This window comes from Chiroxiphia lanceolata, chromosome 19, assembly GCF_009829145.1.
Source record: "Chiroxiphia lanceolata isolate bChiLan1 chromosome 19, bChiLan1.pri, whole genome shotgun sequence".
NCBI classification, from domain to species: domain Eukaryota; kingdom Metazoa; phylum Chordata; class Aves; order Passeriformes; family Pipridae; genus Chiroxiphia; species Chiroxiphia lanceolata.
Window position 1 is genome coordinate 2,522,500 of NC_045655.1, and position 16,256 is coordinate 2,538,755.

The 16,256-nt window shown below is 50.6% G+C and overlaps 1 protein-coding gene across 2 annotated transcripts; it reads left to right on the forward strand.

The window, feature by feature from the left end:
• Positions 1-46: 46 nt before the first annotated feature.
• On the forward strand, positions 47-6,928 carry LOC116796373 (Golgi apparatus membrane protein TVP23 homolog B-like). 2 transcript variants are annotated; one of them, XM_032706937.1, is made up of 7 exons: positions 47-153; positions 1,240-1,319; positions 2,252-2,396; positions 2,857-2,946; positions 4,520-4,651; positions 4,737-4,865; positions 5,608-6,928. In XM_032706937.1, the coding sequence occupies exons 1-7, from the start codon at positions 151-153 to the stop codon at positions 5,638-5,640; spliced, it is 612 nt and encodes a 203-aa protein (XP_032562828.1). In that variant the 5' UTR covers positions 47-150; the 3' UTR covers positions 5,641-6,928. The 2 variants fall into 2 exon arrangements, with proteins under 2 accessions (XP_032562828.1, XP_032562829.1); XM_032706938.1 differs by lacking the exon at positions 47-153 and adding an exon at positions 408-613.
• Positions 6,929-16,256: the final 9,328 nt, after the last annotated feature.

Consider the following 16,256-nt stretch of genomic DNA (forward strand, 5'->3'; position numbering starts at 1 on the left):
CGGGAGGGGCGGGGTCACGGGGGCAGGACGCGCCGCGATTGGTCTGTGAGTGTGCCGTACCGAGGTGTGGGCGGGGCCACGGGGAGGGACGGGCCGCGATTGGTCCACGGAGGTGACGCTCGCGGAGGGGCGGAAGTGGCGGCTCCGACCATGGTACCGGGATCGGGGTTGGGGTTGGGGTTGGGAACGGGGCCCTGGGCATTTGTCATAGGACCGGGATCGGGCAGCCGCAACCAGGATCGGGATCGGAGGGGGGCCCTGGGCATAGGACCAGGATCGGGATTGGGATTGGGATCAGGCCCGGCAGCGGTACCGGGATACGGGCGGCAGCTTGCGGGCCCCGGGACACCGAGGCGGCTCATCCCAACAGCCCCTGGTTGTTACCAACAGCCCTTGTTGGGCTCCGCTGCCGCCCGGTGTTTGACACACACACATTCCCTGATATGGGAATGGAGAGCTCGGGGGGTGTCACATATGATGCCTTAAGATCTATATTATGTAGATTTTCAGGCATCCCTTTGGCCCGCTGTTTACAGGGTCACGAGAGGCAGGGCTTTAGTCACAGCAATTTCCCACCCTGGCCGCAGTTCGGGTCGGGAATTCTCTCTGAAGGGTCAGTAACAGAATATTCTTCCACTTGAGTTGTTATTCAGGGAAGAAGAACAGGTTTCCGAGGCTGCTGGTTAAACACTGGGAACACTCAGGTGTTTGTGATGAGCTCCAGAGCCACAGGGCTGGGCTGGGACTGGTGGGGGCATGAGGGGCTCAAAACACTAATTCCTCAGGAGAGGCAAAACTGAGCTCTGCTCTGGGGGGACCAGGGACGGCAGCCAGGGAATGGCTGGAGCTGTGTCAGGGCAGGCTCAGGTTGGATCTCAGCCAAAGGTTCTTCCCCCAGAGGCTGGTTGGGCACTGCCCAGGCTCCCCAGGGCAGTGGGCACAGCCCCAAGGCTGCCAGAGCTCCAGGAGGTTTGGACAACACTCTGAGGGTGGGATTGTTGGGGTGTCTGTGCAGGGCCAGGAGTTGAACTGGATGACCCTTGTGGGTCCCTTCCAACTCAGGATATTCTACCATTCTATGAATTTTTTGTTTTGTATGTGGTTAAATCTTCACATTCTTTCTTAACTAATTTTGATCCCGATGTGCCTCTGATTTTCTGGGTGATCAAAACTGTCCCTACTTGAAGTTAGAAATGGATTCATTTTTCTCATGTAACCCTTCTCTGTTCCCCTCTTCAGGACAGTGATGACATTGAGGATGTGTCTCTCTTTGATGCAGATGATGATTTATCCAGGAGATCAAAAAAGTCAAAAATAAGGTCAGTGGCCACAGAGGGAGTTTCTAGATGAGCTCTGGGCAGAAGTGTGAGGAAGGAAGGACTGTCATGTTACATCAAAATATGTAATGGCAAATCCTTTCTTCACTGATTTGGAAGTTATGGAGAGCAATTTCTGGATAACTGAGTGCAGCAGTTCCAGAAGCTCAGTTGGAATCTGTAGATCTGTGTTTTCATGGTTTTGGGTGCCCTGACACTTGATCTGTGTTTGAATCCCCATGTGTGAGGAAACCACAGTGACACAGCTCTGTGTAACGGGGGGTTCTCACCGTGTCAGCTGCTGGGTCTGGGCTGGTCCATTATCTCCCCCCAGATGTGTTCTGTGCTGCCCTGCTCTCTGCCAAGTCCTGGCCTGGTTAGTCCAGCTGGCTCCTTCCTTGTTCTGCCCAAAACTACCCCCCTGGAGCAGCATCCATCCCTTGTGCTGTGACCTCGGCCCTTGTTTCTGACCTGGAAACCAGAGAAACTCAGCAACCTGGGCTAGTGCAAGAGGTCTCTGCCCATGGCAGGGGGGTGGAACTCGATGAGTTTAAGGCACTTTCCACCCCAAACCATTCCATGATTCTATGAAATCAGGAAGGAGGGCGACTCTGCTGTGTTGAGAAGTGGCATCATTCCTTCAGAGGAGTTTTCTCTGTCAGAACCTCTTTAAATTTACCCCATAAAAATTGCCATGTGTTGAACACCAGGTGAAGCTCCCTGTCCCCTCCCACCCCAAATCCTGCCTGCATGTGGGATATCCCTGCATGCAGAATGTCTCTTCCTTGTGGTGACCTTCCACTCAGTTTGTGTCCCATATTTTCAGAACTTGTTGCACACTGGGTTCATGTTATGATGCTGATCCTTATGCTGGGAGATCTCTTGGCAATGTCATTTGTCTGAAGGAGCTGTGACTGTCCTGTCCTTCATTCCAGGCACCCAGTGGCATCATTTTTCCACTTATTCTTCCGAGTCAGTGCCATAGTTGTCTATCTGCTCTGTGAGCTCTTAACTAGCAGCTTTATTGCCTGCATGGTGACCATTATCCTCCTCTTGTCCTGTGACTTTTGGGCTGTAAAGGTAAGTTCCTCTTATGCTTTTTGTTATCTTTGCCTTACTGTGTAAAAATAATTGACAGTGATATTCATGTCTCAAAAAAGTAACTTCTTTGTGCCTTTGCTGCAAAATGATGACCAAAAATACCCTCAAGTTCTGTGATGGATTGCAAAGTGTTATGAAATAATAAGTCTGTGTACTTAGTTTCATTTTGAAAACCAAATAGAGAATATGTTTTAGACTTTCTTTTGAGGCAGCACAAGCTTTCTTATCACATCACTTTTGAACCAGCAGAAATCGGTCATTTGACATAGTACTGGACATCCTAGAAAACAGACTGCTGTGGGCATAAGGGCCTTGTAACCTTGTTTTCCCATATGTGAGGCACACAAGCACCATGGAAAACAGCAACCCAGGCAGCTGAACTTTGGCAAGAGGTTTCTTTTAGCAGGAGACACAAAGCTGATTGCTCTTCTTGTTTCAGAATGTCACAGGGAGACTGATGGTTGGCCTTCGCTGGTGGAACCAGGTGGATGATGATGGCAGAAGTCACTGGGTGTTTGAAGCCAGGAAGGTAAATTCCTTTGGTTGTTTTTTTTTTAATCTTTTGATTGTTTCTGTTTTAGGAACCCCCCTATTAATTGGTGGCTGTGCTTGTGAAGGTAGATTGCACAATGTACAGTGACTTCCAGCCACAGCTCTGTCACAATGGGCTTGTTTCCCAAAGGCTGCTGGATGAGCTTTTGGATTGTTGAGTTATTTAAAAGTTCTCATAATGTATTGAGCTTAATGTCAGTAACCTAAAAGTCCCACATGAAAGGCAAGAAAGATTCCCATGCTATATCAGTATCCTACAGATTTTCTGGTGTGAGCTTGGAACAGCTGATGTAGCTTTTTGCTGCTTTGGAAAACTACTGGAAGTAGGAAGAAACACACAGCTGGTCCTGGCTTTGCTTTGCCTTTGTGTTCCTGATGCCTCTCTGGTGTCACATCTGTCAGACATGTCACATATCTGCCACTTTGGATCCTTATTTTAGTTATAGGACATAGAGGAATGGCTTCAAACTGAAATAGAGTAGGGTTAGGTTGTATATTAGGAAGAAATTGTTCCCTGTGAGGGTGAGGAGGCCCTGGCACAGGTTGCCCAGAGAAACTGTGGCTGCCCCTGGATCCCTGGAAGTGTCCGAGACCAGGTTGGAGCAGCCTGGGACAGTGGGAGGTGTCCCTGCCCATGGCAGGGGGTGGAACTGGATGAACTTTAAGATCCCTTCCAACCCAACCCCCTCTGGGATTCCCTGATCTCTGGATGGAGCAGATCTGGAGTGCAATAAACATCCTTTCCTAAATCTCATGGGAGCACTGCAGTGGTTTAGGGATTGAACCTAAACCTTTCTCCAGCTCAGTTTGTGCACTCACTGCAGGCACATTCTTTCTCAAAACAGTGCTAGTTTAGAACAGCTAAAGCACATTGGGAAAGGGGCAAAGTGAGCTGAACTGCTGGTGGTGTGAACTGATGGTGGAAACTTGCCTATGAGATGTTAATCCAGTCCAGATTTTTTAGCTGTTATAGGAGGTGTTTGCCTGAGGTCTCCTGCCATTGACTTTATAAAATCAATAGTGTGTGTCAGACCTCTGTGCTTGTAAAGGAAAAATTGCCTTCCTTGGATGCCTAAAAATGTTACTATTTATTTCTACCAGTGCTAGGATTAGTGAAATTCTGCTTATCTGTGTGTTTGAGGTAGAAAATTACACCTTTGTCTGTTTCTAAGCTGTGTAAGTGAACCATGCAGTAAATGTCACATTTCCCAAACTTTTAGCCCCAGGCATTACAAGAGGATCTGAGGCTGCAGCCTCTACTGTGTCTGATGGAAAATTGACAAAGGGATCCCATAAATGGAAACACCTTCTGGTGCTGAGAGGTCTTTATGTGACTAATAATGAAATTAATCTTGAAATCACCCAGTGCTGTTGTGTGGAGGTAAAAACCAGGGAGCACAGGGATTCTGCACTGTTTTTGAGGACAATGAGGTGTCTACAGTGGAGCAGCCTGTTGGTCCTCTCAGGCAACTGTGACTCTTGGGGATGGTGCTGTGCAGGGTTGGACTCGATGATCCCTGTGATTCTGTGATCTTTATTCCTGTTTTTAGGTATCAGCACAAGGGGGTAAAACCTCATCTGAAGCAGAGTCCCGAATTTTCTGGTTAGGCCTGATTACCTGTCCCATGATCTGGGTGATATTTGCCTTCAGTGCTCTCTTCTCTTTCAAAGTCAAGTGGCTGGTGAGTTCCCTCCTCAGCTCCAGAACGGATCTTGCACCCTACAAATAAGGTGGTGGAACTCTGACTTTATCTTCCTGTGCCACAGGCAGTGGTTGTGATGGGGGTGGTGCTCCAGGGAGCCAACCTTTATGGTTACATCAGGTGTAAAGTTGGCAGCAGGAAGAACCTGACCAGCATGGCAACCAACTACCTTGGAAAGCAGTTCTTGCGGCAGGTAAGATTCCCAGGGCTTTGGAAACCCTGGGAAAAAAATAACACTGTGGCTTCAGAAAAGAGTTGTTATTTAGGGTTCTGCAGTGGGACCCTTCACATGTTGCCTCCTTGTGAATTTGGGCTCCCTCAGTTAAGTCACAATCTCTTGCTCATTATTGTCATCAAGTCCCATTTGCAGCGTTGTGTAATTTGCTGGTGCCATGGACAAGTGCCAGAGGATTTATTGGGATATGTCTGGTATACTGGAAAAAAGACTCTTAGCTAAAAGGGCTGCCACTGCCCTTTATGTTCTTTGTCATTTCCACCCAGCTCTTCTCAACAGCTCCTTTTCTGCCCCAGCACTGGGTTTTCTTCCTTCCATGGGGCAGCTTTAGGAACAACCATCCCTGTTCCACTTCATTTAACTGCAGCTTTACTGGTTTTTCTGGCTGTATTAGGTGACTCTGGGGAGAGGTGGTTTGGCTGCCACAAGTTCACAAATATTTGCTGGAATTACTGTCACCAGTATGATCAGAAAAGCAAACACTGATCACCTTTCTTGGCACTCTGTGCTGGGATCATCCTCTTCCGTAGCTTGATTTGCTTCTGAAAATCTTGATTTGCTTCCTTTATGCCATGGCAGTGATTACCCAGAGGCCCAGCCCTGTCTCAGTCTCTGGCAGAAATGAATGTCTTGCCCCCAAAATCACAGCAGTGACTCTTAGTTCTCCTGTCCTTTTCTTCTTTTATTTTGCCTTCTGCAGACCGTGGCTACAGAGGAGCAAACAGCATCCTGAGCATGGTGGAAGCCTCAAGCCAGGCTGGATTCACAGCAGTGACCAACAGAGAACGTTGCTCAGACCATGAGATTTGGGAGCTGCACACGAGATGTGAATCAAAAGAAGTAAATAAATTGTGCAAGACTTGAGGTTAACGCTCCTGGCAACTTATATTCCATTTTCCACTAGCAGTTTGTGTTTAAGTCCTTTCTTTAGTTTGGTTAATGAGAATTAATTCGCTTAGACTTTAAATCGAAAACCATCCTAGGTGGGTTTCCTGCAGGTTTAGAGCTACTGGATGAATTAAGAGATAATTGCTGGAGATTCTTCAGAAAAGCCATGCACAAGCTGAGCCTTCTGTCACCTGGGAACTCCTCAACTCCTCCAACAGTTGGTGCCTCAGATAGTTTGTCGTGGACATCGCCGTGTTTTGCTCTTGGAGGTTGTTGCTGCTTCTTTTCCAGTTTAGGTAGTGACCTTTTGGCCCTGCTTCCCTCATTCCATGATTGGAACAGCACTGAGAGGTTGCAGTGAAGGACATCTAAAGGAGATGGAGCTGTTGGATTAGTGGGAAGATCACTGAAGTCTCGTGGAAGCTGCAGAAAGTGAACTCTGAGCAGCTCCAGGCCCTGGTTTACGTGAAGCATTCACAGATCTCAGTAACATCCCAAAGCCCTGGATTTATGGGAATCCCTGTTCTCCCTGTAGGCCTGTGCCTGTATGGAGAGTGTAGCAGTTCCAAGGAAGGCTGCACACACCATTCCGGTGAGGGGAGGTGAGAGCAGCCCTTGTCTGACCAACCTGTCACAGTGAGGCCATCGGGTATCCTGGAGTGTGTGTTGGGGCCACAGGGCTTTTCCTCAGGCCAGGAGGGCGTAGGGATCAGCAGGGAATGTGACTGACAGGGTTTTACCTTCCTGGAATCCACGTGGTGTGCTGAGGAGTCTGTGGGCTGGGAAAAAAGCCTTTTGTAGGATCATGAGACGTTGGCTTGCTGTGTTCACTGGGATGGCAGAGAGTGGTGTGTTCAGTGTGTGGAGTTAAAAATCTGTACAAAAAGGGTCTGTTCCTTCTTGTGGGATTTGTGCTTGAAAACTTTGGATGAGGTATTTTAAATGAAGAATGTGGGTTTCTCTTTGAATAGTGGGTGTTGTAAATTGTGGGATTGCATTCACATGGTTCCTCTCCCTGTGTTCCAGCAACACTTGGGAGCTGTACATTTAACTCTTTGGATTGATACCTTCCTTTTGTAAATAAGTATTTATAAAATCTTGAAATTAAAATAACGCTTTGTTTAACCAGAGCAGACATTCCTTCTGTGGTTCATGGCTCAGCTCTGTTTCTACACTGTGTTCTTGCCATGTAGCTTTAACAGGGGTTAAAACTCTTAAGTCAGATGGTGCTGTTTCATGAGCTCTGGGCACAATTCCTTTCACCCAGGGGTCTTGAAAGTTTTCCCTGTGGAAACACTCTCTTCCTAAACGTGCTGGAGTCTCTTAAGGCTTGGCTGGAGAGGTTGAAATGCTCCTTCTGAGAGCAGTCAGAGGTGCCCCCTGCTCAGGTCTCTGGCTTGTCACTGGAAATGCTCGTGGCACCACGATGTGGGAACTTTTGGACCCCATTTACATGGAAAGGGTCATTTATTTCTATGCAAACAGGCAAAATTCAGTGAAACCCTGAAGTAAAGACACTTCTCCAGCCACACGGGGCCGCTGGTCCGACGTGATGGAACAGGAATCCTTCCTGCTCCTGCTCCTGCTCCTGCTCCTGCTCCTGCTCCAGCCCAGCGAGCCCCAGTTTGCTGCTGGTCAGAGGCACTGGCCCAACTCCAGCCACGAGGTCGTTCTTTTCAAAAGTGTTAAAACTTTTGGACTTAATGTTTATTCTCCTGCTGCCAAAGCTCCCCTCAAATTGCTGGAAAATAGTGCTTTGCTGGAAGTCACAGTTTATTTAATCAAGGACAGAGGCATTTCTTAGGACGTGCCTTTAAATAGAGCCCTCTTTGGTTTATTTTTAGCCTCTTGGCAAACATTCAGTCTTTTGGCTTCTGAGAAACTGGCAGTTAATTGCATTTCTCCCCAGTGTGGATCGGAACCAAATTTCTTATCGCTGCTGCACTTGGGTGTGAGTCCTGTTTGATTTTCACTCGCTGTGTGCTGGGGTTTCCTGGGGAGCAGGAAGTGGGAGTTGCCACAGAGCAGAGAAATTCTCTGAATGTGCTTTTTTTTTTTTTTTCTTTTTTTTTACCACAAGCCTCAGGACTCCACACCAAGCCAGTTTCTTGAGCATTAGCTGTGTAATGCTGGCCCCACCTCAGCCCTCCAGAGCTGGGTGGGGGCTGAACTTTGAGGGTTTACAGAGCAGAAATACTCCAAAAGTAATAGTAATAAAATACTCCTTGCTCTGACATAGCAAAGTATGCCTCTGATGTCGTGAGCACAGGGGAAAGGTGGGCTTGAAATCATCCTCATTTTCCATTTTTGAGTCCTTGGGCCAGTGAGGAGCTTGGGGACAGAATGGGCCCTGGGGACACTTGCTGTCTGCTTTTGGGGGGCACAAGGTCTCACCCTTCCTGTGTGTCCTGAGCTGCTCTGGGGCTGTTTGGTCACAGCAGGGACCTGTGGTGTGCCCTCCCCCACTGTGCAGCCAGCTGGCTGCTGGATCCCCCCGGGAAGGTGCCAGGACACAAGGAAGGATTTCAGGGACACAAGCAGTGGGTTTCCTAGCCCTGTGCTTTAGCATGTTACCATTATGCACCTGGATGCTCTAAAACAAAAGCTTTCAAGGCAGATTTTCCCCATCTTCCCTCCCCCTGTGCTGGGGAAGGGCACAGGAGGATGCTGAGTGTGCCAGGCAGCCCCGGGCACTTGGAGCCTGTCTTTTCCTCCACGGATTCCTTGGAGACTTGCTGGGGCTGGAGGCCTGCAGGGGAGGGGTCTATTGTAGCAGCTTGGCAAGGCCACACTCAGCCCTGCTCACAAGGGACAGGACATCCCAGCTGGTATTTCCTAAACAAAAAGCTGTGTGAGCTTTGGGAGAGCAAAGGGAGCGTGAGCTCCGGGGAGAGCTGCCCGTGAGGAGGGTGGCTGTGGGCCAGGACCCAGCCCCGCTTCCAGGGCTCCTTGCAGGAAGGAATTTCTCGCTTCCCTCCTGCCTTTCCTGAGCAAACAGCCCCAATTTGGGAGCAGGCAGCCCTTCCCACCCTGCAAACCCCCCACCAGCCAAGCGCCTCCCCAGTGCCTTGATAAGGCAGTGAAGGGCAGAGAGAAAGGAAACGCTATTTCTGTGTCACTGAGAGCAGCATTTTCGTGCCACAGAGGCCACGTGGGCCCGTGTGTGCTGAGCGTGTGTGCTGGCAGCACCCTGGGTGTGTTGGATGCCATTCCAGTTCCTTCCTCTCCTCCCCAGGGCCAGTGTGTGGCTGGTGTTGGGCACACGCTGTGCTGGTTTCCACCACTCGCCCACAGCGCTCAGAGGCTTGAACTCCACTCCTCTTTCTCAGGGAAAGCATCACTTGTGGTGCTCTCAGCACCCTCTCCCTGCTCCCAGCCGTGTCCTGAAGCTGCAGGAATGTCTCCTGGGTCACAGTGCACCCCTCAAACCCAAGGCTTGCCTCGAGCAGCAGCTCATCCCATGTGCCTTGCAAAGCTGTGTGGAAATGGCAAGCACAGCCAGGAGCACCTTTGTACCTCCACAGGTTTGGGGCTCCCTCAACGTCACCTGGTGGATTTTGCTGCCATTAATTTGGCCAATTCCTTTCCAAGCCCCTGGAGATTCCTGGTATTTGCAGTGTCCTTCAGCAGAGAACTCCACAGATAACACTGTCCATGGAAAGATGTGTTGCATCTCCTTCGTGTGGAAACTGCCTCCCACCTAATTTGGTGCCCATCTGGAGAGGGAAGGGAAGGTCAGGGGTCCTCTGTGTTTGCAGCTGTATATGGCAGGGACACTGAGTTTTGTGTGGGGTTGCACTGCTTTAAACATGGGGTTTGAAATTCCAGGAGCAGACTTAAACTGCTGTTGGGATCCTGCTGGATCTGCTCGTTGGAGCAGCTTGGATTTTTTCCCCCAAGCTATTAATTTGTAAATTGTCCAATTAATGGCTGTTCAAGCCAGATCATCTCATCCCCCAGCTGCTTGCTGCACATTTCAAACAGCTTTAATATTTGCCAGGTGGGACTTTCCTTGGCAAAAGCCACATTGATGCTCTTCAGCTGATTCTTCTCTCTGTGAATCCTGCTCTGTAGAACTCCATTTTGCTCATCATGGGAGCTGGGCCTTTTGGTCTGTTTTTCCTCATGTTCCTTCAAGAATCCTTAAAGAAACACCAGGATCACACTTGCCATCTTCCACCCACCTGGCACCAGGAGCAGCAGTTGGTTGGGGGATTAGTTACTCCATGAGTTCATCCCTGAGCCCTCTGGACTCCTGTTGGAAACCTCTTTGGCCTGCTGATTTATTCCTTTTTGTGTTACCAGCTACAAACCTCCTCCTATTTAATTAATTTTGAGTGGGTTCTTTAGCTTTTTTCCCCCTCTTTTTTTTTTTTTTTATTTTTAATTTTTTTTTTCAATCCCAAAGCAACATGTAAACAACTCCATAGTAACCTCTGGAGTACATGAGTCATTCAGCTTTTCTGCCACAGGACATACTCCCTTGCTCCTGCCTGCTCTTGTGTTTCCAGATTAAAGGAGACAGTTACTCACGGTTTCCTACTGAGTGTACAAGTGTTGAGTCCGGCCCTTTTTTATGGTTTGTGTAACTTTCCCCCTTAGAGAGAGATCCTCTACCCCTCTGGGACCTTCCATGCTTGTCATCCATCCCTCTCCTCTAAAGTTTAAAACTCATACCAGTTTCTTTTCACTAGTGGCTGGATTATGTTTTGCTTTTGTAGGAGCCCTCCCTCACATCTGGGCCCTGTAGCAGAAGGAATTTGTGTCACCTCTGGTCCCACAGGCACTTCCCAGCACCTGAGAACCCACTGGAGGTGCCCAAACCCACCTGCAGGCCGAGGTCCTGACCCAAAACATCACCTAAAATCTCTGTGGATGAGGACAAAACTACCCCCCTTTTCACACAACTCCAGGGTACAGGAGCACCTGATTTCACATGTTTTAAATAGTGGGGTTTTGCCCTGAAGTTTGGTTTTATCAGGATCTGGACTGGATGGAGGAGGGGATGGGGACTTTGCTTGGATCCTGCTCCATCCCTGGCTCACAGAGCAGATCCTTGTTGGTGGGGCTCAGCCAGGAGCTGGGGCAGGATCGTGACCAGGGCAGTTTGGGGGCTCTGGCACTGACACCCAGGATGTGGGACCTTCATCAGGCATCACAAACCACGCTCAGACTGATCCCCCCGAGCTCCTCTGCAGCTGCTGCGAGTGGGACACCCCAAATCCTGCTGTTCCCGAGAGCAGCCTCAGCACAACAGGACAAAACCGCAGGATCTGTAACATCCCTGTGGGATTTTTCTCTCCGATGGTGGAGCAGCATCCCCTGGGCAGCCTTTAGGGAACTGTCAACCAGCGATCCCCCCGACAAAACCTCCTCATCCCCCACGGCCCCTGTGTCGAGCCTGCCCTCGAGTCCCTCCCACAGCCCATCCTCTCCCATCCAATCCCTCTCCCGTCCAAACCCGGCAGAGGGAGCTCTTAAGCTTTTTTCTTTTTTTTTTCTTTTTTTTTTTTTTAAAGAATAATTAAATAAATAATAATTTAAAAATGGAACAATGAAAGTTTTCTGGGAGGGTTGGTTGGAAACTCCTCCGAGGATCAATCCTGCGGCGTGTGAGAAGCTCCAGGAGCAACCTGCCAGCCGGGCACATCCCCTGGGAATGTGGGACTGCGGTGGGAAGGGTGTCACCTTCCCCGGGTGTCACCTTCCCCGGGTGTCACCTCCCCGAGTGTCACCTCCCCGGGTGTCACCCCTCCTCTCCGAAGAGGGGAACGGGCACCAAAACCACCTCGGAGCGCTCTGGGGCCGCGCTGGGATAGAGCGGGATATAACGGGAACATGATTCACCGTGCTGGTGTTACAGGGTGGTGTGAGCAACCACTGGAGCTGGAAAAAGCAAGTAAAAAGTGAATTTACTGCCAGCGCTGTGTGTGTGGGACCGGCTGGCGGGGCTGTCTCCTCGAACAGGCGTCGGGGCTGTCCCGATTTCCATCTATGTTCCTGAGGAAGCCATTCAGCCCCGGGACCAGTTCCCAAATTTCTGGGGACACATGGTGCCCCACTGCACCCCTGTGGGTCCAGCACCCCTCCTGGGACACTGGCTGGGTGTTCCTGGAGCAGCACCTCTGGGTTTGGGCCAGCTCCTGGTCTGCCAGCCCCTGCTCCTGGTTCCATAGCTCCAAGCACAGCCTCCTGCTACAGATCCCAGGGACTGTCCTGTTTGGAAGCACCTTGGCAAGGATTTGAACTGGGACTCCTCAAGCTGGGCAGTGCTGCTCCACCTCCCCCAGTGTCCAGCGCTCTGGCACCTGCCCAGGTTGGCAAAACTCAACCATCTCCCCAGTTTTGCTGCCAGAAACCAGGAGGGAATTTTACCGTCGGGTTTAGTGGGAGCTGGGCAGGTTTAATTGTTGGACACCACAAAAAAGTTGTCTCAGGTGCTTCCAGGCTCCAGCACCTGCCATCAGTGCTATGAAGTGAGAGTTGGATGCTTTCCTTGCCATTCAAATGGTGACATTTTGGGATGAGAGGACTTGGGATAAGACAACCTGGCACCGCTGGCTGCCAGGTCACGGCCCCTGGACGAGGGAGGTGCAGCAATGTCGTGTTGGGGCACTCAGCCTGGCTCAGTAACACAGAGCACATCAACCCTGGTCTTTTTTGTGTCAGATTCAGCTTTGCTTTGCACGGGCAGGGATGGGGGAGATGTTCCCATGATCCATGAATGGGTGGTGAAGAGCCAGGGCATCACCTCTCCCCCCTCCCAGCCCATCCCATGTGCCAGCCCTGCTCGGTGTGGGTGTAACACTGCTCCCAGCACATCTGTCCCAGCTCAGTGGTTTTCCTCAGCTGACAGCCATGGGACTGCACAGCCCTGAGCCTGGGTCCCCAGAACCCTTGGGAAGGTCCTTGGGAAGGACCTGGTTCCCTCAAGTCCTTTCCCAGGTGCTTGAGAAGGTCCTTGGGAAGGACTTGGCTCCCTCAGGTCAATCCTAAGCCTCTCCCTCACAGCACTGGGTGTGGCTGGCCTTGGTGATGGGTGAGGAATAGCTGTCACCCCTCATCAGGCCTGCACACCCCTCTGCCACAGGCAGTTCCAACCCATGAGCTCCCAAATCCATCGTGGTTTTCCAGTTGCTCCTCATCCCTTGTGCTCCAAGCAAGCAGCTCAGCCCCTCTCCTCGAGTGGTCTCACCCAGAGCCATCAAGCACAAACATCCCCAGGATAATTTTTGGCAATGTCAAAGTTTCTGGCTTCAGATCCATCGCCAGGACTTGTCACTCCATGCGGCTGCTTTCCCCTCCCCTCGCTCCCACCAGACCTTGCAGTGCTCTTACATGATTTTAGGGCATCCACACAACAACCAACCTGGTATCCAGGTCTTGCATTCCATTTTTACAAGATGGGACCACAGTTTGCACACCACAGCCTCACCCAGATGCCACCCCCACCCATGCCAAGCCCTGCAGCACCTTCATCCTCATCCTCATCCCCCAGCAGCACCACGAGCACCATGACCACGTGTGTCCTGTGGCTGCTGCTCACTCAGGTCCCTCTCCAGGCCTGGGGCCACATGTGTGTAACACAGGACTTGGCCTCAGCAGCGCTTGGGGGTTTATATTTTTATTAAAAGCAGCAAAAATTGATTTCCTCTCCTCTGTGACCTGTTGCCATCAGTGCCCATGGATGGCTGTGAACACTGGCACTGATGGAACAGTGTACCCTGCCCTCCTCCCACCACTACAGGGGGAACTCTGAATTCTTGCCCTTCATTTGCAAGTTTAAGGTCTCTATTTTTAGCAGAGAGGAAACTACATCAGATGCCAAGGACTTTTCAAGATTTCCATCCAGTTTATGCCTGTGCCCAGGCAGTTTGTTGCCCATCCCACTGCTCACTGCCCTTGCTGAGCGTTGGGGATTTTGGGTGGCTGTACTGATGTCATGTGGAGGGTCCAGAGCCACCCAGGAGATGTGGGGTGAGCAAGGAAGGAGCTGCCATCTCTAGGCTGGGCTGATGCACTTGCTGGCACAGGTGGAGAGGAGCTTGGGACCTTCTCTGTCCTAAACCTGCCTGTCCTGGGATCCCTGCTCTGGTGTCTGCACCAGCCCCGTGACCACCAGGAGATGACCACCAGGGACAGACCCCAAAGTACAGCTGCTCCAGCTGCTGCAGGCACTGAGGTGGGACCTGCAGAGCAGGCTGAGACCTGGAGCTCAGTGGACACGTCCTGCAGGGCCATAGGACAACCCTGACAGAGGAAAGAAAATCCATTCCCTTCTCAAAGCCGAGGAAGGTTGTCCTGTGCCCAGATTTCCAGTGTAAGCTTTACTGCCAGCCCAGCCCTGTGTGATGCACGTGGGCACCCCACAGACACTGGAAGCAAAGCAAAGAAGGCTTGTGGCAAGAGCAGAAAATGAGTCTTGATTGCTTGGGCAGGAAGAAAGAGCCCTGCAAGGATTACATTTCATAGGACTTTCTTTTTGCAGTAGTGGTTTGTATCACATTAAAGTTCAGACTCTCTTTTCCCCAGGGTTGCTCTGCAACTCCCCGACTGGAGGGTGGAGCCAGGTGGGGGTTGGTCTCTTCTACCCAGTGACAGGATGAGAGGAAACAGCCACAAGTTGTGGCAAAGGAGGTTTAGATTGGCTCTTAGGGAAAATATTTTCACTGAACGTAAAGCAAGGCATTGGAAGGGACTGCCCAGGGAAGTGGTGGAACCACCATCCCTGTAAGTGTGCAAAACACATGGGGATGTGGCACCTGGGGACGTGTTTAGTGCTGACATAGTGATGCTGGGGGAAAAGCTGGACTCCATGACCTCAGAGGGCTTTTCCAACCTTAAGAATTCTATGACTCTTCCTGGAATTAGGTGATTTCATGGCCTGACAAGGATCAGGGTGGCTTTTTCTCCACAAGCAACTAGAGAGCTCAGGGGTATCCCACCTGCCCCCTGCCCCCAAACACCACAAGCAGCAGGTATTCTCTGCTCACAGCCTGACTCCCTGGGCAGGGAATAGCACAGTGGCCTGTTATCCTGCTTTTCACCCTCCTACTGAGTGAGATCCTTTCACAGAGGAAAATCAGAGCCCCACACCTGAGCCAAACACACCATGTCATTGAGCCCTTGAAATTAAAAGTGGCTCAAGCATAAAATTCACCAAGCTGGACCACAAATCAAGCCTCTGCTTTCAGGCAAGCCCAGCTGGCTTATAAATCACCCCCTCCTCTCTTAATAATTTGTATTAAGAACATCTTCAAATTCATGTCCTCAGGTCGAAAAGTCCATTAAAACAAGAGCCCAAATGACTAAGGGAGGATTTTACATCTGTATCCAAGTTTGCAGGCAAATATAGGCATTTGTAGGAAGAGCTGTCATCCTCAAAGTATTTCTGCAAGAAAAAGAATAAAGCCCAGGCAGGGAATGACTAATGGGAAAGGGCAGGAAAGGGCTGATCCATGGGCTGATCCATGGGCTGATCCATGGGCTGATCCACGCTCGAGCTGCAAGGAGTTTGGCTGTGGCTGCCTGGCTCCACCTTGACCTATGCAAATCTGGTTGAGTGAAGGCAGATTTCTTAGGAATATACAAATTCTCCCTGTTTTCTGGTGGCTCTTTGCCAGGCTCGGAGGGGAGGGTGTGCAGCAGTGAGGGGGCTCACGGGGTTTGTGCCATGCTGGGGACCACGAAAGGCAGTGGAATTGCCTTTGGTGCCCTTTGCTTCTGAAACACCAAAAAGTCTGCCTGGGGTTTTTTTCCATGTTGAAAAATCCTTTATAAAATAAATTCCTGAGGCTGCTGAGAGCAGGAGAAATTCAACTTTCCGCACATTTTCTGCAGGAGGGTGTCGAGGGGCTGGGATCCCTTCACTCTCCTCCCTGTGCATGCACCCAGGATTTCTCCCAGGAAAAGAGGGTCTGGGAATAGGTCCATGCCTCTGTGAAGTTTGGAAGGTGGGGACACATCATCCATGGGATTTATGTGCCCAGCTGGAGCTGGGAGAGCCAGGCAGAGGAGCCCCACAGAACAGGGCTCTGGGGTACTGTCCCCCCACAGCAGGAGCTGTTTCTCAGTTTGAAATCACCTGTTCCTCACCTGCTCAGCCCCTGGGCAGAGGGGTTTCATGACCCTGTGCAGCTTGCATGGATTTGGTATGGATTTCATCCGTTTTTTAATGTCAGCAACTGCTTTAACTGAGGCTCCACAACACCCAAAGGTGTGGAAGCACCAGGAGCTTTGCAATTCCCTGGGTGGATAACTACAGACACAACCCTCCTCTGCCTCCTGAGCATCCCCTCCTGGCTGGGAGCAGCCCCAGATGTGAACTCCACAGGAACTCAGGTCTCTCCTAGTCTAAATATGCACTGGAAGGAAATTCCAGCTCAGGCCCCTCCTGGCAAAGCTCTCGGCTCTGCTCTTGTGGCTTGAGCACACAGGACCTCTGACTTGCAGCTGCAAATA